We start from the raw sequence: 13,074 nt of genomic DNA on the forward strand, positions 1-13,074 counted from the left end.
TCTAGATATTCACTGAAAGGTCTTCTCACAAGAATTATATATATGAAGCCCTTACCATTCAAAAGATATGGTCAAGATTAAAGTTTTTTCATAAGTACGGAAATCTCCAAGGTCAAGGTCAAAAGGTAAAAGTTGTTGATATAAAAAAAATGTCTTGCTACAAAGAATACATATGTGAAATGTGAAAGTCCTAGTACCTACAAATCAAAATATGGGCAAAATTTTTTTTTCGACTTTTTGTGTAAAAGTGAGTCAAACTCCAAGGTCAAAGTCAAAAGGTCAAATTTGGTGGTACCAAAATTAAGGTCTTTTCACAAGGAATTCCCATATGAAATATGAAAGTCATAGCCCTACTTAATCAAAAGTTATGGGCAAGGTTAAAATTGTTAGTGACGTACGGACAGACTGACAGACTAACGGACAGACAGACGGACGGATAGACAGACGAATGAGATTTCATGTCCCCTCGCTTTCGCGAAAGCGGGGGACAATAAACAATACTACAGTATGTAATAACAAAACCTAATCATAATAATTTTATTGACTTTCGTTTAGCAAAAAAGATCATAAAATTAATTCAAATATATACATGTTACCAACATGGAAACCACGATGTTAGAATATTTAGAACTAAAACGATGAGACAAACGTTAGGGCTTTAAGGGACATAAATGTAACTAAATACATCTACATCGTTTTTCTGACTCTGATTTTAGTTATATTGAATACACTGTACTTCATTATACAGAATTAATTTAACTTAGATTGGCATATTTTTTATACTCTTATTAAATTTCTAACTAATACCTCATACTTAATTACCAAAGATTGGACATGGGTTTATTTAAAGTTTTTGATATGCTTCTTCGGCATGTATACATTGGTTAACAAATTAGAAGTGTATCTGTCAAGCGAGGAGGGGAAGAGATAGGGCTGGGTGTTTACGTCGTATGTTTTTTATTGCATTATTGTGGACATGCAGAAACAATCCATTTTATTAAAGAATGGGAAGAAAGAGAGACACAGAATTTTGTTTTGCTTGTCTGCATTGCTGGAGATTTGTTTGGTACAGTATGATATCATTCCTGTCAATAGACCCCTTCTCGCTATAAATTTACACCTGCCTGTAGAAGTGAATAGTTTTTTTTATATATAAACCTATTATTTGAATTTATTATTAAACTGATTTTAAATACATGTAGGTAATTAAATCTTTAAACAATACAATTTTAATTGTGAGAAATTGCGTATATCAATTTTTTCCTTTTGTTTTATTTTTTTAACGACCACTATACTATTGAAAATTGTACATAATCTGATTGACGAAAAAAATCAAGTTATTACATTTTGCGTTCCTGCCTTTTGCTTAATCGCGACGCAAAATATAACAACGTAAAATGTAACAATCCAAAAATCGTGTTATTACATTTTTGCGTTAATTACATTTTACGTTGATCTCGACGCAAAATGTAATAACGCAAAATGTAATAATCCTCAAAAGTATGTTGTTACATTTTACGTTATTACATCCTGCGTTGATTTCAACGCAAAATGTTATAATCCAGGTTTATTACATTTCGCGTTGTAACAAGGCATTCTTAAAAAGTATCAGAATTCAAGCCCCTTCCCTCACCCCTTCATCAAATGTTTCGATTCGGATCTGATCATGATTTGTGCTTTTTCGTATAGCTCGGGTGGTCGATGTTTCCCCAGAGCCTCTATTTAATTACTGACGTCGAGAGAATGAAAATGAATTACCGTACGTGTAATTGGTCATTGCAAGGTTAGGAATGATTCCGGAACGTGGTTTGCATACTTATCTAAAACAGTACCGTTCGTTTTGTGCGAGATGCGTTTCGTTTTGTGCCCGGTACGTTTGTTCTGTGCCCGATACGATTCGTTTTGTGTCCTGTGCGTTTCGTTTTGTGCCCGGTACGATTCGTTTTGGGAACGGTAAGGTTCGTTTTGTGTACAGTAAGTTTTGTTTAGTACAAGGTACAGTTCAATTTGGGAACGGTACTTGTTGATTTGTACAGGTTTTATTTTTCATTTGTGCATGGTATCGAACGCGACTTGCACGAAAGGGTTCGCTTCGTCTCTGTAATGTAGTACATGTAGCATGGTTTAGGGTCTGTATGTTAAAATCAACTGGAAATTAAAAAAAAACGGAAAATAAACCAGCTAAATAGATAATATAATAATTTTATATCGTTCATTATGCTATATACTCACAGAACTGGGACACTTTATGGCAGATTCCCGTGTCCTCCATGGTGACGTGAGTCAGTATGTTCATCTGTAGACGGCGTATTAGTAAATAATCAAAACCAAGACTAACGACACACTTCTCTCCAGGTTTTCTGTTGTATCTCTCTGATCGCAGGTACACACTGGCTGTGTTATAACTACAGTAAATGAATGGAATATCACGGGTTATTGATGCTATCCTATGCATTGTCTCATCCTTTGTGTCCTCCGTTATCTTGTCCTGATCTTCCCAAAGGTAATCACGTGACTTCAGTCTGTCCAGAGTCTGCCGTGCTTCTTCGCGTGTTACAAGATTCTCTTTATAGTACGCTTTCTTTTGAATCTCGTTAATCAAGTCCAGCCATTCTACGTCAGTGAAGTCAGGAGGACCGGAGTCAGAACACAGAAAACAGAATAACATCGACACCTCGTCATCAGTTAGTGTGGAGAACTTTTCTAGAAATAGATTTTGATAAATGATATAAACATACAATTTATGTATATGCATAAATGGTGTGCAGGGTAAAGTCTGGGAAAATTTAGACTTCATATCTCATGTATCTCGCATGTGTTTTTTATCATTCTTTGTCGAATATTACACACAATTCAATGTACTCAGGCCAATTGACGAAACTGTTTAGAGAGAATATTTTAACTATTCCCAGTTTTTTTAAAAATCGAAAATCTTAACATTTCCACTTGCAAAAAGATGTTTTAGTCAATGCGTATAATAACACTTCATGTTAATTGCACACAACCCTGGTTTATTGGATTAAATACTTCAAGACTAAAACGATATCACTAATTACAGTTGAATATGGTATATTTACGAATTTTAATATAGATGAAGTACTTAGGATAACGAAATGTTTTCTTTTCCAAATATCTAAATTTGATTGCTCCCAATTTTTCCATACATAATTGAGATCTTACTAATGAAAAGGTTTACTGAAACGCCGGTCCCCATGGTTTCTTCCATAATTAAATTATCATTTAGAATTCACCCCATTCCATGATTTATCATTTTTGAGTTTGGAGAATTAAACTTGCTCGTCAGTTTTTTAATTTAGTTTGTTAAAGATTATCATAGTATTATATTCCTCGAAACTATATAAGGACCTTACAAATTAAAAAAAAATAAGATTCAAGGTAAAAAAAAAAACAATATGTTCACCTTCCTGTCATGCTGTACATTTTGAATTTACCGGCTGGCAGTAAATACAAAATTTATAACATGACAACTGTTGGCATGTTGTAAATTTTGTATTAGCTGCCACCCGGTTAATTCAAAAGAATGGAGGCGAACAAGGCGAGGGCAATCCCCCGCTCTGAAAAAAGACATTTCTCAATTCAAAAAGTATTGTTTTTTCAAAATGTTATAGTTGAAATCATCTTTTACATATCAAATTCTATATTTCATTGTTTTAATAATTATGAATAATTTATTTTTACCCATGCTTGCTTTAAGACATTTGAAAAAAAAGAAAAAGCTTCATGTATGATTCGAACTCTCCCCATATAGCGCAGCATTGGGCCAAGACCAACCGCTTTTTTTTTTTTTTTATCTTTTATTGATAATAATCATTAAATACATTTCATATGTTTAAAAACATTCATGACAGAGATACTAGAAAAACAAAAATATTATAAAATAAATAATAACACCCCCTCTGCTTCTTTTACTAGAGGGTTCTTGTATAAAAATAATTTAGAGAATACATCCTTTCTATTTTCCTTGACACACATGACCAACCGCTTTAATCACTACGCTACGAAGTATATGCACAATCGAAGTCTTTCAATGTGTTTTAAATGGACGGGTTATTGAAGCAAAAAAAAAAAAAATTCAGAAAAGTTAGATTTTCATATAGAATGGGTTCAGATTTTTTAGACAAATGAAATGGATTTCACATTTACATTTCCATCATTTAAGTGTTCACGAAGAATGGAGACGAGACCCATTCATGTTAAAATGCGTTTTTTATAGCTGTATTAATCCCATTTTCCACCAAATATGCTTAACTGTCAACTTTGAAATAAAGATTATCAAATGATAAGTCTTTCAGTAAAATTAAATAATAAAATATTTTGAAGATGACATTACTGAGAACGTGATTTTAGAAAAATATAACTTTTTGTGAATTTTGAAAATTGTGAAACATTTCGTCTCAGAGCGGGGGATTGTTCACCCCTTATACACCCTCTTTCTTTACAACATGAAACTTCTAACGAGAGGGAGTTCAATTCTTATAAAGTAATATATAAATGTTTTAATTATAATTGTTAGGTAATTGTTTAAAAAAAAGTCTTTGGAAAACAAGCATATGCTTATATTTTCCCGATCAAGAAAATAAGCAAAGGGCGGGTATGACTGGTAGGAAGGGAATACTCTTCCGTGTAAACTGCTGATCACAACGCCAATGTTTTGACAGGTCTATGATGCTCTGTTCCTAAGTTGTATTAATTACAAGAAATATGAGAAGAATCCTACCTGAATGAAAAATATTTAAACTTTAATCCGGAAAAAATATTATATTCAGAGTAGTAATGTTTACTTAGAAAGTATATACCCTGCACAAGTATCGTCATCCCGCGCTAAGTGTTGTGTTTAATATAAAGGCGATGGAAAGGGCAAATTCTTTCCAGACATATAGTAATAAAAATTAATATGGATTTCTAAGCTTACATTAAAAATTATTCAAGTTCCTCACAAATGTATACAATAAGGCGAGTTGTGTCGCTATTCCGTTGTTCTACTATAAATGAATACAACTCTCCGGCGGATTTCCTGGCCAAAAAGACATGCGATAAAAGACATTGTCATGATAAAAATCTTCCTTGTCCGTTTAAATGCCTAAAATGACCGTTGTTATACATGTAGCTGTTTTCTGATTTTGATCTTAGCATAAAATGTTGTTTCTTCTACTAAAGTGTGGTGCTTGGGTTAGATGATTGTTTTATTTGTTACTGATCACTACAGGAAACGCGGGAGAGTCGCTTTTTAAAGCATGGGGGAGTTTTTCAAACGTATGGGGGAGTAGATGTTCACCGCTTAGAAGTTAGAAGAGACGTGGGTCACGTCTTTTTTCAGTATTTGTAAGATGTATTTACAAGAAACAAATAGCCCACGGTAGGTAGCAATAGTTAAACGTTAATTGTCTTTGTCATTTGTCCTGCTAGCATATACGTCTAGGTTTCTCAAACACTTCCAAACTATTCAACAGATTTCGTATTTACGTCGATCGAATTATTAAAACGTGTATGATGTGCCCAACCTACGACTTGTGTAGAGATTCGGACAGTTAAAAAAGCAAAACACAGGTAGGTTAAGGTTACAACAAATATTCTACTTGCCTATATGATATGACGTCATAATAAGCTATATGACGTGAGATTTAGAGATAAGAATTTCTAATAATCGATATTTAAGATTGATTAAAGTCGTAAAAATGGATCAAAATATGCAGAGAAATAATATCTAGTGAGTTTTGTCGTTCCTGGGCCTCTGTAGTTATCACAGGGGTTACATACCAAACCCGTGACGTCATAACTGTTGATCATGCAGTAGCAGAGTGAAAGTGAAAAGTAACGAGAATTGATGTAAACAAACACAAGAAATCGGAGTTTAAAAGCATTTAGAATGAATATCATGTGTGATTCTTGTGGGAATAAAGCGTATGAATAAGGTATGGTAATATAATTCTACAATTTCTTCGTTAAATTAAAGCGGGGAGGGTGTTTACTTGCCGATCAGCCTTTCATCTGTCGTTCGTAACAAAAAAGATGCAAAAGTTCAACACTACGCCGCTTATATTTGAACTTAATTTTTGTTTCTATCTAAAGTTCTTTTTCTTTTCTGTTTGGAATCATATGGTTTACGGGAATTGATGCGTTTTTGTCGATGTTATGAACAAAATATAAAGATTTTGGGAAGGTTTCGTCCGAAATTGTTGAATAATTATTTCTATAGGAGGACAGCAGGAATCTAGCAGCACTTTTTATGGTACAGAGATGTTTTTACATAAATATTGATATAAATTGGAACTAATTATCCCCGGGGTAGTGTTAAACTTTTCACTTCTTCATTAAGGCATATTTTCTAATTATAGACGTCACGTGGTGACGTCGTGGTGAAGTGCACGTGCCTCCTGTAGTATAAGTCACATTGAAGTCTACAGAATGCATAATTATAGTAAAAGTTTTATCATTGACTTTTCCGATTTATTGGTACTACATAATTATAAAAAAAAGTGTTAATTCGCCAAATTCTGGTCCATGTGCTGCCTTAACATACCCGCGAAGCATTCGATTATTTAAAACATGCAGCAATTAAAACTTTCTAGACTTAAGAAATATTAATAATTAAGACATTTTCTCTTCAGACAGTAAAGATTGCGTAGGGGGAGTCGTTTCTGGAAAAACAAAACGCATGGGGGAGTCACAAAATAATTATATAAAGTCCATTTAATGCATTTATTTATTTTTTTTAACTGCCAATATCTTTTTTTTAGATATCTATAAATCGATGTTTGGTTAATTTCTTTTATAATTTGAAGTTTTGATATGAGATTTTTTTCTGTAGGTTTATCACATCTAGAAAAACAAAAAATCAGAAGTATACATGTACATGTACAACTCAATTATATATCTTCGAAGCATATGTGCTTCAGAGCAAGACCCTCCCCTCAATATGTATTTTTCTTATATCACAAAAATTTAAAAATACAAACCCTCTCTTCCATCAATGACATCCTCTCCATATAGAAGAAAAACAAGATTTATGATATGGAAATTTTTTTAATAATATCGACCATTTTTTTTAGCAAGGGAACGCTCTAGTGTGTCAGTCCCACCCATTGCCTTTCTTCTTGGAGGGTGAAAATTTTCAAAATTGTATTTTTTCTCAGTTTGGTCAACAGATAACATTTATAATTAAATAATTTATCTATGACATAAAGTAACACGTCATAAGGCTAAATGAGAATATTATGGATAATCTGGGGGTAAATACACATATATTAGCATACTTAGGAAGAATGCTGAAGACAGGATTGCAAAGCATATATCCCGAAGCGCTGAAAAATGTCTACTTTATGATAAATAAAAGCAGAAGTGAAAAAATAATTTGCCTCCGCAAGTAAGTTAACGCAGTGTATAGAAGTTTCTATGCAATTGATTAACTAAAACGCATAAGAGATGAACTTATTACACAGAAAAAGTTCAAACTTGTTTTCTTATATAAACTTGGTACCCAAGCATTAACATTACGTCATGTAGTCCTGTACTACACAAGTTTATAAGGAACATCAACAAAATAGTTTCGACGCAAGGGTATGCTCAACTTTGTTCTTCAGAAACAAGGTATTATTAGACGCAAAATATTACAAGTATTTGTGATATTGCTGCACGAATGTCGACAGTATTATTATATAGTTACTTTTTAAAAGTTTTAAGTTGAAACAGGGTTAAATGCACTGTCCAGTGTAAGTTTCGCGAAATTTTTATAAATCAAAAAAGCGAGTAAAAGGTGAGTCACTATTCATAATTTCGCATCAAAACCCACGAATTAATCTTGTCTTTGAAGTGTTCTATCTAATAGGTGTGATAGCGTTGACAGGGACATTTACTCAACTCAATATCCTAGACAGCGGGATAATTGAATTGCGCGGATATTGATTTGATAGAAAAAAAACGCTATTTCCGAAATTCATTCAATTAAGATTAAATGTAAATAAAATTGCAATAAACTTTACATACAAAGGAGATAAAGAATACTTGATACTAAAATTTCGTATTTGAACGGGAGAATCGAAAGTTATTGACAAAAAGTGAAGAAATACCCAATACAAGCTTTAATTAAGTTTTATGCTCATCAGCAACTACATTTCAGACAGAAAAAATGTAGTTGTTGCTGATACTCATTAGAATTTCATTATATACTTCAGAGACTCACTGTTACACACTCAGGACACTTTCTTTGATGTGTCCTCTAATGTAATCCTTAAATATCATGTCGATCTGTGCTGTCGTTTGAGTTGTAGAACATTTTTCTAGGTTCAGATCATATTGATTTTTTTTAAAAGAAAAAAAGGTAGGGGTATATAAGCATTTGTTAAAGTGAAAGATGTAAACACCTCCACAGACTCAAGCTTGATTGTAACCTTTGGGTCAATGGGTCAAAGGTTAATTTATCGAGGTCAAAAGCAAAGGTCATCCAAAAACCTTTCAATTCGACTTTAACACTTGAAGCTGTATCAAGCTAAATATAATAAAAAATTTACTCTTGGGTGAATGTCAAGGTCAAACATCAAACTCAAAGCTCAAGGTCAATTGGCATATATAAACAATTTAAATATTTTCCAATGACCTTGACCTTCTGACCTTGGTGTATTTTTATTTCTTATAATCGGAAGTTGTTTTTATTTTATATTTATTTTTATTTTTGGTGGAGCTGACATACAGTGTATTTCAAAACTACTTATTAGATGCAATAATGTAATGAAAAAATATTCGGAAAGAAAAAGATGAAATTTTCGATTTTTTCAATCACACCCTGTGACCATCGGACGTGACTGCGGAAACATTTATCCCTATATCTGTTGTTCACTCTTCAAGGTTTATTATTCATATAAGTTTAGAGTCTTGAATTTTTACATATATTTGAAGTTACTCTAGACATTTGCAGTCTGAATAACAAATTCTGAAATAATTTAAAATACTCTTTCTATAAAAGATATTTATTGGATAGTATGATGCCCAATTCATGCAGTTTTTCTCTCATAACCGGAAGTTGCCGTTTTTGTTTCTGGTGGGACGGACATATATCAGAACAAAAAATAAAATGCAATATGTGATGTCGAGAAGTATTCCAAAATGAAAAGTTGGAATTTTTTATTTTTTTTTATCACTTCTTGTGACGACCGGAAGTGACGGCGACCAATCTTAACCCTAGTGAGTTTCCTTACTTATCAAGATCTATTACTTTTACAAGTTTGGCGCCTTCATCCCTTACTGTTCCCGAGATCTCTTTGTAATACATGTAACTACTCATATTTAGGACAGAAAATCACACGACCGGAAGTGAATTTTACAATGATATTTGTCCTTGCTGTAGACATTAGCAGTCAATATGATATATCTTAAAATCACTACAAATACTTTATCTATAAAAATATTTAAAGGAAAGAAAAATACTCAAATTATGCAGTTTATCTCTGATAACCGGAAGTTATCGCTTTTGTTTCAGGTGGGACAAATATATTTTGAAACTACAAATAAGATGCTATAATATGATGCAAAAAAAGTTTCAAAGAGAAAAGTTGAAATTTTCAATTTCTTTGATAACTTCATGCGACGACCGGAAGTGACAGTGGGGGATCTTAACCCAAATGAATTTGCCTACTTATAAAAATCTGTTACTCATATAAGTTTGGTGTCTTCATCTCTTACCGTTTCTGAGATATGATTCGGACAAAACTTTTTTGAAAAAAATTGGACATATCTGACGAACAGTAGTGAGTTTTTAAAAGCTCAAAACTGCATTTGAAATATATTTTTTTCTCTCTATCGTCCCTGAAAATTTCTTGAGAATCCATCCAGTCATCTCTGAGAAATTGTCAAAAAAAGAAAAGGAAAAAATAATAATAACTAGAAACTCTTGTTGCTACAGCAACAAAAACGGCCCTCCGTTCTCCTCTACTGCATGAATGAAATTCTATCTATGATAAAAAAAAAACATATAATATTTACAATGATTACAGGAATACAATCGTCCAGAGGTGTAAATTACAAAGATTCTCGACGTTACTTTAGACAATTATAGTCTTAATAACATTTTAAAAAAACATTTTCAATTTTTTTTAACTTCCTGTGTCGACCAGAAGTGACAGCGGACGCATTTTACCCTATATCTGTTGCACAATTTTCATGGTTTATTATTCATATAAGTTAAGCTTCTTGATCTGTTACAGTTTAAGAGATCTCATAATATTAACTTCTCATTTTAGGGACAAAAAAATCACGTGACCAGAAGAAAATTAAAAAAAATGAGGTTACTGTAGGCATTTGCAGTTTGAATAACATGTCCTAAAATCATATCAAATACTCCTTTCATAAAAGATATTTATGGGACAGTTTGATATTTAATTTATGCAGTTTTTCCTCTTATAAACAGAAGTTGTATCCAGTGGGGCTAACATATTTCGGAACTAAAATAATGATTTTTTAAAAAGATATTTCAAGTGACTGTAGACATTTGCAGTCTTAATAACATATAAAAATATCATAACAAATACTTTGTCTTCTAGTAGTATTTATGGGAAAGAAAAAAATACTCAGATTATGTAGGTGGGACTTATATATGTTGAAACTAATATTAAGATGCTATAATGTGATGCAAAAAAAGTCCCCCCCCCCCCCTTAAAAAAAGTTGAGTTTTTGTATTTCTTTTATCACTTCCTGTAACGACCGGAAGTGACAGCGGATGATCTTATCCTAACTGTGCTTGCCTACTCATAAAGATTTACCATTTCATCACATGTAAGTTTGGTGTCTAATCACTTAGCGTTAACGAGATCTAGCCATGATAACTTCTCATGTTGCAGACAGGGAATCATGCGACCGGAAGTGAGTTTTGCAAATATATTTGACGTTACTGTAGACAGTGGTAGTCTGAATATCATTAAAAAATCATTGAAAATACTTCATGTATGAAAAATATTTATGGGAAAGAAAAATACTGAACATATGCAGTGTTTCTCTGATAACCGGAAGTTGTCGTTTTTGTTTCCGGTGGGACTGATATATTTCGAAACTACAGATAAGATGCTATTATGTGGTGCAAAAAAAATCATAGAAAATAGAAAAGTTGAAATTTCTTTGATCACTTCCTGTGACGACTGGAAGTGACGGCGAACCCAAATGGATTATCCTACTTGTCAAGATCTATACAAATTTCTCAACAACCCTATTTAATTCTACAATTAATCAAAGCCAAAATTCGTTCAGCACCCTCAGTTCCGTGGTGGATGACAACAGTTTTGGATCTCCTACAGCCACGTCATCCCCTAAAAAGACACCTCGACTTCCAGACAGATCAAACAGAGTTGATCTCCCTATGTGGATATTGGTCTTGAATTGCCAGTCTGTTAGGGATGGATCCAAAACAGGTTAGTTGCTTAAAATACTGGAATCATCTCAAGCAGACATTATACTTGGCACAGAATCATGGCTAGACAGTGGAATAAAGTCTGAAGAGGTATTTCCAGACAACTTCAAACACTATCGGAAAGACAGATCAGATGGTAAACGGGGTGGTGGTGTATTCATTCTTGTGGCAGATAAGTATTTAAGCAGTATGCCGGAGGAACTGAAAGTGGAAGGAGCTCATGAACTTCTCTGGGTCAAGGTCAAAGTGAAAAGTGTCCCAGACCTATATGTTGGCTCATTCTATCGCCCTCCCACTGCCGCAGATAGTGGATACTTGGAGGTCCTCCGCCAGTCCTTGACCCGCATTCCTAGAAGTGCCCACATATGGTTAGGTGGTGACTTTAACCTACCGGATATGGACTGGTCAACAGATAGCCCACAGCCTAGTGGATCAAACATCACTCTGTGCAACCAACTGATCACTATAGCCAGTGACTTTTCCCTTAATCAGATGGTGCACGAACCAACTCGAACGACAGAGACCACATCAAACATATTGGACTTATTCTTCACGAATAACCACACTTTGATCAACAAATATGATGTGATATCTGGCATCCCTGACCACGAAGCAGTGTACGTGGAATCCATCTTGCGTGCAGTACGACCAAAGAGACCTCCCAGGAAAGTCTTCATGTACAGCAAGGCAGATCTAGAAAATTTTAGGCATGATCTAAAAACCTTCTGCAGTACATATACCAAGGCTATATCAGAGTTGTCAGTAGATAGTTGTTGGGAACTCTTCAAGGACACCCTTCTAGGTGTACTGGAAAAGCACATCCCATCAAAGCTGATGTCAGGAAACAAGGTTCACAAGCCATGGATCACGAAAGAGGTAAAACGCAAGATGCGTAAGCGAAACAAGCTTTTTACAAAACAGAAGTTGAAGAAATCAAGTAAGATCAGAGATAAATACCTACAGGCGAAATCTGAAGCACAAACAGCTGTAAGGAAAGCATAGTGGGACTATGTGAACAACATTATTGAAGTTGGTAACGCAGAGTCTGATACGCAGCCAAATAAACAAATACGCTTCTGGAGGTTTGTGAATGCCATGAGGAAGGACAGCAATGGAGTGTCACCACTAAAGGACAGAGGAGTACTACATTCTGATGTAAAAGACAAGGCGGATATTCTGAATCGCCAGTACGAGTCTATATTTCCTAGAGAGGATACCTAGAATATCCCCATGCCTCATAGTACACCATCCCCACTAATGCCTGACATTAAAATCTCAAAGGAAGGAGTCTGCAAGCTACAGAGGAAGCTAAATCCTAACAAGGCCTCAGGACCTGATTCCATACCAGCCAGAGTTCTGAAGGACATGTCAGCTGGGATTGCTCCACTCCTTATTCAACTGTTCTGTAAAGCTTGTCTGAGGGCATCGTACCAAATGACTGGAGAAAGGCCAATATAACAGCTATTTTCAAAAAAGGTGAGAGATTCAAAGCCTGAAATTACCGGCCAGTTTCCTTAACCTGCATATGCTGCAAGCTGTTAGAGCACATATTGGTCAGTAACATCATGACTCACATGAATAGATACAGCATATTATCAGATGTGCAGCATGGCTTCCTGGCACGAAGGAGCTGTGAAACCCAATTACTCCAACTCACATTA

The 13,074-nt window shown here is 34.1% G+C and overlaps 1 protein-coding gene across 1 annotated transcript; it reads left to right on the plus strand.

Moving 5' to 3' along the window:
* Positions 1-10,828: 10,828 nt before the first annotated feature.
* On the plus strand, positions 10,829-12,634 carry LOC134240394 (uncharacterized). The gene is made up of 4 exons (XM_062722488.1): positions 10,829-10,872; positions 11,254-11,414; positions 11,469-12,350; positions 12,444-12,634. Exons 1-4 carry the CDS (start codon positions 10,829-10,831, stop codon positions 12,632-12,634), a joined length of 1,278 nt encoding a protein of 425 aa, XP_062578472.1.
* Positions 12,635-13,074: the final 440 nt, after the last annotated feature.

The sequence above is a fragment of the Saccostrea cucullata genome, unplaced genomic scaffold, assembly GCF_032062105.1.
Source record: "Saccostrea cucullata isolate Sc308-1 unplaced genomic scaffold, CSIRO_AGI_Scuc_v1 ctg2786, whole genome shotgun sequence".
NCBI classification, from domain to species: domain Eukaryota; kingdom Metazoa; phylum Mollusca; class Bivalvia; order Ostreida; family Ostreidae; genus Saccostrea; species Saccostrea cuccullata.